The sequence below is a fragment of the Eucyclogobius newberryi genome, unplaced genomic scaffold (genome assembly GCF_026437365.1).
Source record: "Eucyclogobius newberryi isolate DKJ021-1_F unplaced genomic scaffold, fEucNew1.0.hap1 SCAF_17, whole genome shotgun sequence".
Taxonomy (NCBI): Eukaryota; Metazoa; Chordata; class Actinopteri; order Gobiiformes; family Gobiidae; genus Eucyclogobius; species Eucyclogobius newberryi.
Window position 1 is genome coordinate 10355525 of NW_027315801.1, and position 16350 is coordinate 10371874.

The 16350-nt window shown below is 41.3% G+C and overlaps 2 protein-coding genes across 2 annotated transcripts; one reads left to right on the forward strand and one right to left on the reverse strand.

Annotated features, from left to right (window-relative positions):
- Positions 1–276: 276 nt before the first annotated feature.
- apex2 (APEX nuclease (apurinic/apyrimidinic endonuclease) 2) lies at positions 277–3658 on the reverse strand. The gene is made up of 6 exons (XM_072449046.1): positions 3481–3658; positions 3317–3400; positions 2596–2776; positions 2062–2205; positions 1900–1969; positions 277–1431 (listed from the first exon to the last, which is right to left on the reverse strand). Exons 1-6 carry the CDS (start codon positions 3593–3595, stop codon positions 370–372), a joined length of 1656 nt encoding a protein of 551 aa, XP_072305147.1. The 5' UTR covers positions 3596–3658; the 3' UTR covers positions 277–369.
- A 1151-nt stretch (positions 3659–4809) lies between these two features.
- LOC140362826 (protein bicaudal D homolog 2) lies at positions 4810–15726 on the forward strand. Its single transcript, XM_072449052.1, has 10 exons — positions 4810–4967; positions 6373–6674; positions 7614–7826; positions 7898–8050; positions 8188–8664; positions 8799–9629; positions 10024–10203; positions 10742–10893; positions 11923–12296; positions 14045–15726. The coding sequence occupies exons 2-10, from the start codon at positions 6420–6422 to the stop codon at positions 14185–14187; spliced, it is 2778 nt and encodes a 925-aa protein (XP_072305153.1). The 5' UTR covers positions 4810–4967; positions 6373–6419; the 3' UTR covers positions 14188–15726.
- The last annotated feature ends 624 nt before the right edge of the window (positions 15727–16350 follow it).

Here is a 16350-nt window from a genome sequence, read left to right on the forward strand (position 1 = left end):
ACAAGTCACGTCCCTCCCTTTCCCTTCCCCGGCCACATGTCAAACGTATAATACAAGGGTCTTTTTTTACTAAATAAGAGCAACTCTTGTCTTGTTAACCACAAATTAAAATAAATCTATTCATAAACACAATTTCCCTGCAGTGTTTATGTAGTATCTGAAACTATCAATGAAACCGTTGAAAACTGATGAATTAGAGTTACTGCTGTTGCCATCTAGTGGAAGATTAATTAAGCCTACAGGAGTATTAAATGTTTCAAACAGACAAAACTGTACATTATAAAACTACTCTTTTATTATTTAGAGAACTATAAACAATAGGATTGACAGCATTTATTTGGTTAAAATCAACAATACATGGCACCTGCATCATTTCCCCTTTTCAACCCATGTAAAAAAGTTACAGCGCGCCTCAGGGTTGGATGCATGCCCCTGAGGACGGGCACACACAAAGAACTGCTTGCCAACGTTTGGCCCCTCCTTTTTCACGGTGCGGAGCACACAAGGCTCCCCATGGACCTTACAGCATGGAGCAGGAGGAGGGCCCTTGAGCACCGCCTTCCAAAACACTGAGCCTTTCTTAGAATTAGAGGCGAGTGTAAGAGACTGTGAGGTTGAACTGTCCACATTAATACTCTTTCTGTCCTCCTTAGTCTCACTGCTGGGACACGCTTCTGCAGTATCTGTGACCTTGGGATTGACCGAGGGGTTCGGAGTCGAGTTGACCTCGTCCTGATGAAGATTAATTTTACATTGCTTATCAGCTGATTCAATAGAAGAAACAACATTAACAGTCTTGGGTTTAAAAAATGTGAGTAGATTTCCTTGAGGCTTTGTAGTCTTGATCTTTTTTCCTTTTGGAAGAACAGAGTCTGCAGGCCTCTTTTCGCCTCTTCCAGAGGGGTTTAAATTCTCTCTCCTTTCCTGCTCTTCTTGAGAGCCAGGTAATGCCCCCCTAGGATTGGATGGAGCTATTTTCTGATCCATCTTCACCAAAAACCGAGAGAGTTTCTGCTGCTTTCCAGCAAACTCTGGCAGGTACTGTGTGCAAAAAGCAGGAGGTTTGAGGCTGGGGACGAGGGAGCCGCTCAGTTGTCCCCACACCGGACAGTGATCAGACCCCTCCACTTCAGGCATAATATCTGCTGCCACAAACTGTTCTTTTGCAAGCTGACAATCAGCAAATATATAGTCAATACGTGTGCCGTAGTTAGTCTGCCGTGCACCTGTCATAGTGGACCAACATGTGAACGCATTGGGGCGTGTTGGGTGAAAAAAACGAAACATATCCACAAACTTTCCTCTCCCAGAGTGGTTCAAGGGGGCCTCATGTTCCTCAGCAATAATCTCTTCATTTCTTTCTTGATCATCTTGCTCAATGTGTAGAAAGCCATATAGCCATTTCCTCCCAGGGTTTTCTTCAAAATCATCCTGAATAACATTAAATCATTAACTAAAGCACACACCAAACATAACATGAATCACTTTAATTAAAGGCGGTATGGAAGATTTTTCGGCGATTTGAGAACGCAGGCGGGAGTGCGCCCCGTGTGGACTGATACAACACACACGTGCGTTTGTTTATTAGCGCATCGCACGTCTCGTCTCCCGTAGATTTCAGTCTACTTCTGCGTCAGCTCGAACTGTCTTTCTCCGTCTTCATTTTGCCCCGTACACTGAGGGAACTATATTATGATAGATCCATGCGCTTAGGCACGCGGAAATGTCGGCACGACCCGCAGGCGGCTGCAGGTGAGCGATAGGTGCGTTTTATGATTGATACGTGGCAGGACTAATTATTTATCCACGCCACGAGGAAATATGATAAAAAAATTGCTGAAAAAAATTGTCCATACCACCTTTAAACTTCGCAATAGTACAAAGTAAGAGAGTACTTACGATCTCATTGGGGTCGCAATGGTCTATTTGTCTGTGAGATGTATTTACATCGCCCAAAACAATGACATGGCTGTAAAGAGATGAGGTAAAAGGTATTTAATTACCATACTCTATGTGGCATATTTAATCTACAGTGACTGTTATTTGTAAAACGTGCATCACCTTCCACTTTTCAGAATGGCTTCAGCTCTGGATTGAAGCAACTTGTAGAACTGCAGCTTAAACCGTTTCCTTTCTGGTTTTTCAGGATCTGCTCTTGGACAGTACACATTTATTACACTGACGAGTTGTGTTTGGCCATGACACCTGATAAAAAAAAACATAATATTAACATTCATGTTAACTTACAATGACATTTTGTTGAATGAGACCATTATCTGACTATTTAGCGCATATTCATAGAAAAGTACAAGAATGCAACAGTAAGATTGATATACAAACACATACAGAATAGGTAATAGGCCTGTATGAAAGTAACAGCCAAATTAAAGTACCAAGTCACAAACTGTGAGAGAGGAATAGACATTACATGTAGTTTGACCCACAGTTTGATTTAGTTCACATGGCACAAGATTCTTTCTGTCAATTTGTCTTCAAGTATCTGAAAGGTTTATAATCGCATCCCTAGTTTATTTGTTCAGAACAGAATTGATCCACACATTTCAGTCTTTGAAAGCACTTGTTGGAAAGCCTTACGTGATTCTGTGCTGTGTAATGACTGCACGTCCTTCGTTGTCTAAAAGTTGGAGCTCTTCATCTGAAAACTCTGTGTGATCACCGTAACATCTGATGGCTCCATCGTGGCTCGTCAAAAGGCCTGTGAGACCCTCCTCTGCGGCAAATGGAGTCGCTTGGTCTTTACAGTAAGTGGCGACCCCTGTACCAAAACGAGATACCCTTTAATGCCATGTCACGAGTGTTTAAATTACAGAATGTAATGAGGCAAAATGTTGTTAGACCATAATACATTTTCAATAAATAACTGGCAAAAATCTACAATACATTACTGATATATAGTTCCTGGGAAGATAGTTTTTTTTTTCTTCAACAAGGCATGGAAAATATTTTTAAGTTTTATACAAAGTATAATTTGTGCCAAAGTATGTAATACATCTGAAGATAAAATTTAAAAAAGCAATTGCCTCTAAGCCTAAAGGGGCTTATTTATCCAGCAAAAAAAATAAAATACAAATTGTATAAAATAAAATACAACCATCTTTGGTATCACTTAATAACATTTATGTGAGATTATTATTTGCCAAAACCAAATTTACCACGATTTTCCAATTTGTGATGTTCAGCGGTTAGTTGCAATTTCTCTATTGAAATTGCATTACGTTCCACTTCACGTTTGCCGCTCCTTTAGAATGTATATTTTGTTTACACAAAACATGTGGAGCCTGCATCAGCTTTGTACCTGAATATCCACTTCGTCCTCGACTGTAACTGAAATAGGAATTGTAGCCTTCAACGATTGCAGTTCTTTCGTCAAGCAAATCTCCTAAAAATAAAATAAATAAATATTGTGAGGATGACGTTATGGATGACATGTGTTTTATTTTGCACAACAACGTGACTTACTCGTAACCTTTGTTTCTTGGACGCAAATAATGTCTGCATCCAGTGAGTCCAGTGCCTTTTTAATGCCACTTCGAAATGTTCTTATGCCGTTAATGTTCCATGTGACGATCTTCATTGTGTAATTGTGCAATTTCCTAACAACTAAACCTAAGTATTATATTATGGGTGCTCCTTTCAGCCATGAGCGCGCACCAGGAAGTAAAACGGAAGTTGTGTGAGTAAAGTCCGGATACTTTTGTTAATTATTTAAATATATTACATTCATTGTATAATCATTGGAATTCACACATGAATGAAATATATAGGTTTTAAATGAATGTCATAAACGCGTTCTCTTTCGGATAGTCTTGGCCATTTAGTTACAATAAAGATTATGGATTCTGTTTCCGTAGCAAGTGCGGCGGCCACCTTGTGATTGTAAAAGCAGAAACATTTGGTAAAAACACTACAGTGCCAGAAAATTAAGTGATTCTAAAGTTTAAGTGACATACAATGGTACGTATATGGTCCAAATTATACAGGAATATCTTGGTCTGTCCAGACATTTTTCTAAAACACTCCACTTAAATATATTTTATGCACACTACAATTTATAATTCTCCAGTTTACTTATTTATGTATTTATTTATTTATTTAAGGACATAGCGTTGGACGAACCAGATGCAATGTTTAAGTGTATGTAGCAGAATATGCTAATTTTCAACCCCTGTCCATTGGGCCAATTTAGATTTGCCAATTTTACCTAACACATGCATGTCTTTGGCATGTTTACTAATAAAGAGAAATATATTACCACATATATATAACCGCGATTAAAAGTAGGACACAACGAAATATTCCATAAAATTAAACATTGTTTTGCACTGTTTTTATGTTCATACTCACCGTTTATTGATATCCAGTCAAGTTTATTTTATTCTAACACACATTTTATGTATGCCTTTTTCTGTCATCGTTTATCTTTTACGATGTATATTTACTATTATCATGCATTGTCCTATATTGCTTCACTTTGCTGAAGCAAATTCCTCGTTTGTGAATTTTGTTCACTTAGAGAAAAATGTAATTGGATACAATTTTACAGTTGAAACATGGCTGCTGAAACTATCTGCTACCATTGGTTACCATGACAACTAGCCTTCTAGTGTTCTGTTCACCCATCACGTTGGACAACTGCAGTTCGTCCTTCGTGCGCCAGAGTGCGTCACGGTGCTGTTGTCACGTTTTCGGCGCGTTTTTGACACTCGGCCTCACCTCCCGAGCTGAGCTGAGCAGAGGAGGGGAACCGCACACGGGCACACGGTGGAGACACGGGTAGAGACGACACGGGTGGAGGAAGGGTACAGGGCGACAGACTAAAGCAGGCGTCCGTCCCGTACGACCCGGGGCGCGACAAGCCATCGCACCTCCTCCTGTCAGTCCCCGAAGGAGGAAAGAGGCGAGCGCATTCAAGACGCTGGAGCAGTGCCTTTACCGACAACTCATGGGTAAGCTCTGTCCTTCCCCGGGCCGACGCTGCTTTTTCTGTCTAAGTAGCTTCAGCAACAGCAATTGGCGTTTCAGGATGAGAACATCATGGTTAGAATGGCTGTGGATGATGCGGTAGGTAGAGAGCAGCATGGTAAATGAGCTAACCACAAAGACCAGGAGCTAACTATGCTAAGCTAACATCCTTTACCACGAATTGACGTAGCAATCAACCTAAATGCTATTAACGCAAATTAGCCAATTCCTCTATCTGATCGTGTTTGATTGGCTTTATTTGGCCTTTTAATGTGAAAATGTTTACTTTTTTAGCTGTGCATTCATTAAGGCGTGGGTTTGCTTAAGACTTAGAGGTGCCATTGACTGAAAAGTGTGATTTTTGAACTTGCTGTTTTGGGTTTTATGGAGAAGATGCTGTGTAATACATCATTTGCAACTTGAGCCGACTTGTATTTCCATCTTGGGACTGTGATGGGGGTTTGGGGGCATAAGAGAGCACCCTGCCCCACCCAGACACTGATGATCAATTATACATGATGACCCTTCTGCTGTTTCCTGACCACTTTTTTATTACATAATCTTTAATGTGCTATAATGGTTTACAGTGGGCTAGTCTGTTGTTCATCTTAACCTTACTTTACTATAGTAAGGTTATGTAAAGTGAAGTAATGAATATGGTTGATTAAAAGTGTCAAAAATAATCGATAAGGCTGCAATGATTATTCAGAACGACTGGTCAACTATTAAAATACACCTAGCTGTTTTTAAAAAATAAAAAAATATCTGGACTTTACACACTAAAAACATGAAATCAAATATTTTGTATCAAAGGCAGTTGGATTTTTAATTCAGAATGTCCTAAAACAATAATTGATTCTGATTTTCCACAATTGTAGGCTTTATTCGTACATTTTCCTGAAGCCTTCAGTCACAATGTGTCAATCTTTTTGTTTAGGTAAACATGTTTTTAAAAATGTACAACAGAAATTATTGAATAGTCATCTAATTGAAAAAAAGAACAACTGACCAGCCACTACTACTAAAATAATTGTTGCAGCCCTAATGATCACTACTAAGATTTCTATCAATAATTATAATAATTATATAAAAGGGACATAAGTCGACTGTTATGAATAGTTTTAGAAAGAACTTTTAGTAGAACTAATATATACTAATACATGGTAACCTTTATGGAACTACTATTATTTTGTGTCGAAAATGACCTTCTATTGTCTAAAGAAATAAGGTTTTTGTTATTACTGTGATAATATTTGTATCACGTCTTGAGCCTATTCCTTGGTATCAAAATTGAGGTTGAAATTCTTTAAAAAAAAATATTAATAAGAAAGATGACATTTGCATGTTTTCTGACCGTGCAAAGTAAATGTTAATTAAATGTGTTTGCAGTGAAGTGATGTCAGCGCAGTGAAGCCGGTGAGAGGCCGGACAGAGCCATGCTGGAGGCCGAATCAGACCCCGCTGCTTCTGCTGTGCCTGGGGACGGGGAGATGGAGATGGGGAGCAGTGGAGACCTCAAATCGCAAGTGCTAAGGCTAACGCTGGAGCTTCAGGAGGCCACAGACGAGAAACTGCAGGCTGCGCGCTACGGCCTGGTGGTCCTAGAGGAAAGCGCTGCCCTGAAGCTAAAGCACAGGCAGCTCGAAGAAGAACATGAAACCCTCAGAGTCGAGCTCCAACAGCTAAGAGAGGTGAGCAGGTTACGTTAATTATTGACTGTGAGGTTTTGCTTCAGAAGGTCTGTTCTCCTGCCTTGTGCTAAGAAGTTCTATTTTTTATATGCCGTTTCAGAAAATATTGCAAATATTTGTAATGAAAGTACTGTTATTTGCATTTGTTCAAATGTATCATACAAACTGGAGTTTCTGAATTCTGGACTAACTGTAAGTGTGCGCAGTGGCTAATGCCAGACAAAATTGCATTACAGTAGTCTTATCAGGACAACATAAAAGCATGCGTTACTTTAAAAGATAAAAACAGTTTAACTTTGGATAAAAGCCTCAAATGATAAAAGCCAGATTTAACTAGAGCATTTACTTGTTTTTTTAAATGTAAAATTGCTGTTAATAATGACGCCAAGGTTGGTGACTGAGGGTTTTGCAAAATGCTTAAGAGGACCCAGATCCACATTTCTGTTTTCTCCTCAAATGTTGTGGGCCAACCAAGCTTTGACATCACTAAAGGGTGGCGGGGGGGGGGCATGCTCCCTAAATGGCAGGTCATCAGTATGAAAATGATATGGTTCAGTATGGAGATTGTCCCTTTCTTAGATTTGTCCGGACACAATACAATGCTCAATTGTAAATATCTGCAAAGCTGTTATAACTATAATGACATTGGTTCAGAGTTTAATCTGTTTCACATAATCTCCATAAACCCAATTTCTTGGCAGTTCACATAACTCGGCTTTGGGTTATAACGCTGTGAGGAATGATCCCATCTGTTGAAAATTATATAACCATAATGTGATGTTTATTTAGGTGTGAACGTGTTAATTTAGTTCATAATTTCTAAGTCAATGAACACATGAGTCATAGTGTGGGATTTAGTTTAACAGAAGTGTATACATTACAGTTGTTTCCTTATTTTGATGTTTGATGAACGTATAACTATGTTTACTCTGTTTGAAGGCGTTTGCAGACTCTGTGAGCAGCCAAAAGCGCGCAGCTGCCGATGGAGAGTGTCGTGAGGAAAACTTACTGCAGGAAACTGCCTCCAAGGAGGCTGCCATGGCAACTCGCATGGAGGAGATTCAAGCAGAGTTAAAACAGACACGGCTGGCTCTGAGTAATGCTCATGCTGAAATAGATAGACTTGCCGTCTTGTCCACTCACTTAAAAAAGGTGTGCTCTCTGATCAATATGTGTATTACTTTTCACTTGTGTACAGCTGTAACGATGTACTGCGTCCTTAGGAGTGTGAGCGTCTGGAAGCAGAGAAAGGTCATCTGAGAGATGAGATGAAGGAGTTTAAAGTTCTTGAACTACGGCAATTGCAGGACAACGGTGAATTAGAAGAAGAAAACACATCACTGCAAAAACAGGTTTCTGTGCTGAAGGAAAACCAGGTCGGTCCAGTTTCTGAGGATATGTGCATAGTAATCTGTTCTAAATTATATTATTTATAATGATAACAATTTAAAACATTCTTGCCACCAATCTTCAGACCAGAAACCATGAAACACCATGTATTTGACCATTGTAGGTTGAGTTTGAGTCCATAAAGCTGGAGCTGACCCATAAGAATGAGGAGCAGGACGATCTGCGGGCGCAGCTGGACGAGGCGGCGCGGCTGAAGGAGATCGCGGAGCGGCAGCTGGACGAGGCCCTGGAGGCTCTGAGCGAGGAGCGGGAGCAGAAGAACAGTCTGCGCAGGGAGCTCTCTGCCCTGACCCTCAACCCCTTTGAGTCCAACCTGGAGCTTCATCTGGACCACCTGGATGACAGTCAGGAGGAGGGTCACGGCAGAGAGGCCGAGGGAGAGGAGCAGGACTCTGCCTTTTTCAACAGTCCTGGCTCTGCTCCCGATTCTGCTCACCCTCCTCGCTCCGGGGGCACCAAAACTAACGGCCTCGTTCACCGCTCGGGACAACGCCGAGCTCCGGCCTCTGGGCTGGTGTCAGACCTCCTCAGTGAGCTGCACTTTTCTGACAGTCAGAAACTAAAACAGCAACTCTTACAGGTATTTACTCACCAATTTCTGTGCTATATTTTATGTGAGTGTAAGAATGATGTAATTGTTGTATGTACAGAACTAAATAAACATTAATTCTATTATCATTTTTTCATCAAATTTTATGTTAATTCTGTGTGTAGGTAGAGAGAGAGAAGTCTAGCCTGACCAGTAAAGTGGAGGAGCTGCAGATGCAGCTGGTGATGTCGAAACAATCTCTTAGTCAGCACGAGGACAAGGTGGAGGCTCTCACCAGGGAGCTGGAGGCGGTGAGGAACGGCACACGTCCCAACACAGAGGGAGATAATGAATCGGAGAATGGAGAAGTATTTGACTATGAAGTAGATACCAAGAGCAAGGAGGTGCTTGAAGCGAGGATGCGAGCGGCCAGTGAAGAACTGTTGAAACTCAGAGATGAGCTGTCTCAAGCAGGAGCTCGATACAACAACCTGGAGCAGAGATATAAACAGGAGAAGGAGCGCTGGAGATCTGAGGCCCAGGAGCTCGCGGACAAGATCCGGCAGTGCATTAGGTCTAGTAAACAAGATCAGGAGCGCATAACTGAGCTGGAAAAAGAGATTGGGGCCACAAGAAAAGTGGCTATTGATTCAGAAGGTCATTTGAGTGTTGCGCAGGAAGAGCTGCTGGCCTTTTCTGAGGAGCTGTCCAACCTCTATCACCACATCTGTGTTTGCAACAACATAACTCCCAAAAGAGTGACTTTAGACTACTACAGAGGAGGAGGAGGCAGCGGGCGCAGGCTAGCCCATCCTCAGCACAGTGTCCAGAAGAAGCGCCCTGATGACACCTTCATCTCTAAAGCGGCGGCACTGCAGTTCATGGGCGAGGTGGACAGTTGCGGGGCCAGTGGAGACTCCTCGAGCTGCCCAGGATCCCCCACTCTGGACTTCAGGGACCCCTCAAATGTCCGCAACCTGGTGGCCGTCATACGCTGTCAAATCAAACACCTCCGGGTAAGAAAATGCACTATGACTGCACATGCATGGTATTCACATCAACTTTATCACTATTAGAGCCTGTATCACTGTGAAAACCGTGTGGCCGAACTAATTATCAGATCAGACTTCTCACTGAACTCTAGTCTCAAATCCTGTGCATGCTGTGGGCTTTGCTAACACGAGGGTTTGCGTTTGAATGGACTGGATTATCAGAGTTCAAAGTTGACTTTCGACTTTTCAACACAAAAATCCTTTAAGAAAACAGCAGTAACTTGAACAATTCGAGTCTTAATATGTGTTACGAAGGTCAATGCCAATTCAAGCAGGGATCTACATTTTTAAATGAATCTAAACGAATAAAGTAATATTAGAACCCAGTTGAATGTGTTATTCTCTGTTGTGACCACAGGTGGCAGTGGACGTGTGTCGTCAGCGCGGTGCCATGCCGTACTCTGGGCTCAGTGCCAGCGTGGAGGCCGAGCGCGACACTGAGAGCCTGATGGAAGAAGTACTGAAACTCAAGTCTCTTCTCAGCACCAAGAGAGAGCAGATCGCCACACTCCGGACAGTTCTCAAGGCTAACAAGCAGGCAAGTCCCACAAGCACCGCTTTAAACCATCATTAAAACTTGACAAACATAAGATGCTCACAAACTCTTTAAAGTTAAAACAATTCTTTATATTTTCTTATTACTTCTGAATATTTGGTGCTGCTTTACATGAGTTCTGACATATTTTGTTCAAGGCCTGTCAGTTTAGAGCTAATCTGTACATAATCCTGCAATAGGCTTAGCAGTATGGATACTCTCCTTTATCATCTCTGTCTAGACGAAGGCCTTTTGGCCGTTCTCAAGCACAAGCGTGTTTATTCATCCCTTTTGGGTATTTGAGCTCCAGGTCAGGTGCTGGTCAATTCAATTGTCCATTTAATTTAGGGCAGAATTCTACTGTACCTGTGGTGAAACTGTATTTAGCCCAAAGTCATTGTAATGTTTTCCTAAGTCATTGTTTTTGTTGGATTTTTATAGATAAAACATTACATTGTTGGATTCTGAAACGTGTAAATCGCACAATGTAATTTATCATTAACCTTTTTTCTGTGATTTTTTTTTGTTTTTGTTTTTTCAGACTGCGGAGCTGGCTTTGTCCAATCTTAAGACCAAGTACGAGACGGAAAAGGGCATGGTGTCAGAAACCATGGTGAAACTGCGGAATGAACTCAAAGGTCTCAAAGAAGATGCTGCCACCTTCTCCTCACTCAGAGTCATGTTTGCCAGTCGGTGAGTGCTGATAAGAGAAGCTTTGTTTGTCCTACAGTGGGAAATTCCAGTGTTAAATTGCACAGTTCAAGATCAGCAGGAGAAGAGAAACATGCAAAAAGACAAGATACATCATTATTAAAATACCTTTCCTCTGTTAAATTTATTTACACACATAACCCTAACCTTTATATACAATAAGTGGCTATTTTGTAACAGGGCAGCATATGAACACACTAAATTGCAGGTAACGTGATAATAGTAATAGTAAGTAAATAATAATATTATATACAATAAAATGGCTTAATACTTAATCTGCAGGATTTGAAGTGTGTAAATGTGGATAAACTTTAAGGTCTCTTCTTCACCTGCAGTGGCACTTGTGTTTTGGTGCCTCTTCTTGCACTTCTCCTGTAATCAGATTACAATACTTAGTGTGCGTGAGGACAGTCAGGTTCACAAGAAGATTACAGCCCACATGCTTTGCCTTGTGCTGACAGAACAGAGCTGTCAGAGCAGTCCATGAGAGACACGTCATGATGAAGCACAAACCACATGTTCACTCATGGCAGGTGACAATAAATTCAAGAGATTACTCTTGAATTTATTGTCACCTGCCAAATCAGCCCCTGTACATTATTCTGGCATGTTATTGCCTCCAGATATTTGCACTATATTTGCCCTGGAAAAAAAGATGATATTTAATCCTCTTAAGAGTATTCGAGCAGCAGTGTGAATAGTGTCTGTTACAACAGGAGCACTGAGGATTAGACAGCAGAGATCAGGCTTTCTGCTTGTTTTACTGTAAAAGTATGCGTTAGTGCCCTCGTGTGGATGTTTGAACTTATTGCATTTGTGTGACTCACTTTCTGCAACTCCAGTTCATGTTAGGTTAAAGGAGTGATGTAAGCCAAACATCTGCTTGTTAATTATATATTTTTAAACTAATGTTGATTACAAAATGCGTTTAATACAGTTTGGACTCTCAGTGTGTTTAACACAAGTCCATTTGCTTGTGCATGCTGCCTGCTGACTGTGTGTGCTCTACAGGTGTGATCAGTATGTTACTCAGCTGGACGAGATGCAGAGGCAGCTGGCAGCAGCGGAGGATGAGAAGAAGACCCTTAACTCTCTGCTGCGGATGGCCATCCAACAGAAACTGGCTCTGACTCAGCGCCTGGAGGACCTGGAGGCCCCCATGTCTCCTCACAGTCTGAACAGCAGTCCACGCCGCTCCCGCACTAAAGAGCTTGCCACAAAGTCGGGCCGCGCCTCGCGGAGTCCACGAAGCAGCCCTGCACGGCCACCGATGAGGAGCAGCCCCAGAGCCAGCCCTGTGCCCGGCAGCAGTGTCCCAGCCATGGCCACGCACCACCTGCGAGCTCTGACGCGGAGCCTGCACACCAGCCCAGTAAGAACCGAGCCTCCCTCTGACCTCTCTGCTCCGGGACAAAGGTCCCGCAGGGGCCGCGCAATCCCTCGAGATGCCACCTTCATTAGGAGCCACAGTGTCACTGCAGCAGGCGCCTCTGCAGAGCGTAAATCCTCAGTGAGCTCTGTCAGAAGTGAAGTCATGGTCAGAGAAGCTTATAACACAAAAAGAGGCTCCTCAAGGCTCCGCAGAGCATCAGTTCCTACTCGCCAGGACACTTTTATCACAGCTCGTGTGGTACCTGCAGATGAGCTGAAATCCTCTTTATTTTCCTCCTCCAGTGAAAGTCTAACCTCTTCTAAAGGTGTGGGTGTGCATGCGAATGCTAAAGCTAACAGGTCTGAGGCATGGGGTGATGACTCTGTGCGCAGAAAGCAGCAACAGCTGCCTCAAAGATCCAGCTCTGTCCAGGCTGCTACGTGTTCTATCACATCACGATTAGACGCATTGATGAGTGCAAACTTTCCAGAGACGCAGGGGTCTAATTTTTCCAATCTACGGGGAAGGGGGAAGCTGAATGGGGCGTGTAGAGAGTCCAGACACAGAGCATCAGCATCCACAAACGGAGCCACTGATGAAACACAGGCTTTTTCCAGTAAAGGCTCTGGCAGTAAAGCTTATCAAGGCGCCAGAGCCCGGAGCTCGCACTCTAAATCCTCTCGCCAACGCTAAAACTTTAAGCACAATAACATACAATAATAATACAATAAGGCTACCCCAAATAAATTGTCTGTTTGCTGTAACCGCTTTTTCAAGTGGGTCGGTCGGTAGGTAAATTCTTATTTATTTATTATTTTACTTTAAAGGCAAAAAAATATCCAAATTTTGCCATTTTTTGACTCGGAGTGACCGCCAGGGGTCAGGCTTCAACAGTCCAGGGGTCAGGCTTCAACAGTCCAGGGGTCAGGCTTCAACAGTCCAGGGGTCAGGCTTCAACAGTCCAGGGGTCAGGCTTCAACAGTCCAGGGGTCAGGCTTCAACAGTCCAGGGGTCAGGCTTCAACAGTCCAGGGGTCAGGCTTCAACAGTCAATGACGGAAAACATCTTGATCGACCCGATCGGGAGACTAAATCTCCAGATTTTAAAATATTTCAATCGACCTTTTGTACGCCGTTATCCTTTATTTTGGTAGCGAAGGCGAGCAGGGGGAACATGCGGGGGACACGGGCGCCATCTTTGTTGTGATGATGCTGCTGGCCGTGTTTCACTCCCAGAATGCAATGTGCAAGTCAAATTTAAATGAAGCCACTGCGTCATGAGCGGTGGCCAGGCCAGTGGCGCTGACGGAGCCAAATCAACATGTAAAAGATAATATAAGTTCCCTCCTGCATGGTCTGTGTAATACAGAAGCATATGCGTTGCGCAATGCTTTGTGTCCCTTGGATGACAGATAGGTTTACCAGCGCTATAAAATTATTCCACACGGTCGGAAAAACGGTCGGTGAATCTGCGAAATATTTGAAAAATAACAGAATTTGGCGGGTTTTTTTTTTAATAAAATGCGATTTTTGTTTTTTGTTTTCAGTCGGCTAGTTTTATACCGGGTTACGGCAAACAGACTATTATTTTGCTCAGCCTATTCATGAGATATTTGACATCCTGAACATGAACCGAACATGTAACATATTGTATTATTAATTTTGTTTACCTCTAATCATTGCCTTTGCCTCTTGTGGTTGTTGTTTTTGTACTAAATCTGTTTTTGTCTGTTTCCACCTTGTCTTTGTAGCGCTGAAACACCTTCCATTACTCCGACTCCCCACTTCTCCATAAGGACGTGTCTTCATATTGACTCCCCGGCTCCTCCTTCCTCCCCTGACTCGAGACACACTGTTCATCCCAGATCTGATGACACATTCCCCACCATGGACTTTTTAAAGTAAAAACTCATTCAATCCGATCGGTTTCCTGTGTGTAACACGGGAAACCTGCATGCAGCCCGGAGTCGGATGAAGAGACAGACTTGCTGCTCATTGCTTTTGTGAAGTCACTGATTTTTCGTCTTGTTTCATTGAAGAAGTGTGTTGTGTTAAACCAGTAACAGTATTTACTCCCCTGAAGTGCAGTATGCGTCGTGCCCTCTTCGGGACGGCGACAGGAAAGACTCATGTGAACCCCTTTTGCCTTTTAAAACCTGTCATGCCTGTGTGACACGTTTTCAAGCTTATTAGTCGGTAGATTCGTAGTAATTATCTGCCATGATTAGTCTTACAGCGCACTGCAGCCTCTATATGGCTGTTTTCTATTTATCATCAAAAGCTACTAAGAAAACCTACACTGTTAAACTGCTTGAACTAGTCTGTTTAGCCTAACCCTTTAACTCGAGTCCAAAAAGTTGATTGAACAGATGGACAAACTAAAGATTGGTCATCAAAATGCCACCTCAGGTCAAAATACAAATGGATAAAGTTGATTTTGTTTTCATCAACCTACTTTGAAAACTATGCAGATCCTCTTTAAGTAACAGTGCCTCACTTTTGTTCATGTCATTAGTGGTCATTAGTTTTATTTTAATATCTGCTCATTTGTTACATCTCTAATGTAAGTACATTTTTTGCCATTCTATGTGCTACTACATTGAGCGTTACCTGGCAATTTAAATGGCTTTTCAAATTGTTTAAAAGGCGTTAGTTTAGAAATGCATAGTTTATTTAAAATGGAAAACTTGAGCCCTGTTTGACAAGGAAGTTTTGTTGTTGTTTACTGTTTCTCTGGCACTTTTTAAAAATGCATTAATTTGAGTTGACCTGGGAGGCTAATCATGATCATTAGTCCATCTCTGCAAAATGGCTCTGAAGTAACAGTAGATTAGCGTTAGATTTTATTGTTTTAAAAAAAAAAAAAGTCCATCCTATTGATTTCTGTTTTAGTGCCTTGTTGTTGTTGTTTTTTATTCCATTGTGTTTTTTACCCTTGACAAATGTAGGGCTTAAAACACTTTACTTTTATCATTACTTGAGGAACAATTGTGAAGAAAGGTTTAGCGCCTCAATATTGCATTGTGGGAAACAATATTTTCACCTTTTAGCTTTCTTCTCTTGTATAATCTTGTTGAATTATAAAAAAAAAAAAAAAGTTTTATCCATTACTGTAATAAATGGCCAGTAAATATTTAGATTTTGCACAAACACTGGATGTAAAAAAATATGAATCTATTTATCAAGGAATTTGTGCTAAAAAGTGAAAATGTTATGTCTTATTACACTGAAGGCTGTAAATGCATTTATAGACCTATTTATTTTCCTTGTGCAAACCTTTGTTTAAAGTATCACAACTGTTACATAATTTAAGTATTTGTTTTCTGCAATAAGAGTAAATTGTTCAACACATTTGATCAACTTTTTACTTGTATGCACTGTCCATGCATTGAGCTGTGAATCATTCTTCAATATGTGTCAAGAATTAAACAAAAACAATGCAACCTTTTGATTTGTCAGTTTTTACCAATCTTTGGGACTAAAATTAAGCTTAAAAGCACAATGTGTTGCGTGCCATTTGCAATTGCCCTGGTGACCGCCTGCAACGATCTGTCGTCCCACTTATTTACAGAATGTCCCTGCTTTTCTCTCGCTCACTAAACTAGACAGATTTACATAGAAAACGAGATGACATAAAATAATCAGACTGTATTTCTGGGTTGTGACGTGATCTATTACCACTCAAAACTCTTGTGTTTTAAGGGATTAACATTGAAAAACATTGTTTCATAGTAGCATTTATCTATAAGCTTATTTTGTTAATTTCTGTCCCAACATTGCTCTTCGTGTGTCCCACATGTTCTACTATTAGACGTTGGTACATTATCACAACACACAACAGTTGTATATGACACATTACATGACAAATTACTTTTTTACCTACGGATGTTGCTGCAAAACTAGTTTGGTAAACTTAAATTCTCACATTTAGAGGTGCTTGGAGAAGCCAAAAATTTTATTCAAGTAAAAATACAAAGTAGTGTACTTATAGTTGGAAAAAAAAAAAAAGTATTGGGGAAACTATTACTTTAGAGTAACTGTCTGGAAGAAACTTCTGATTTATAATTT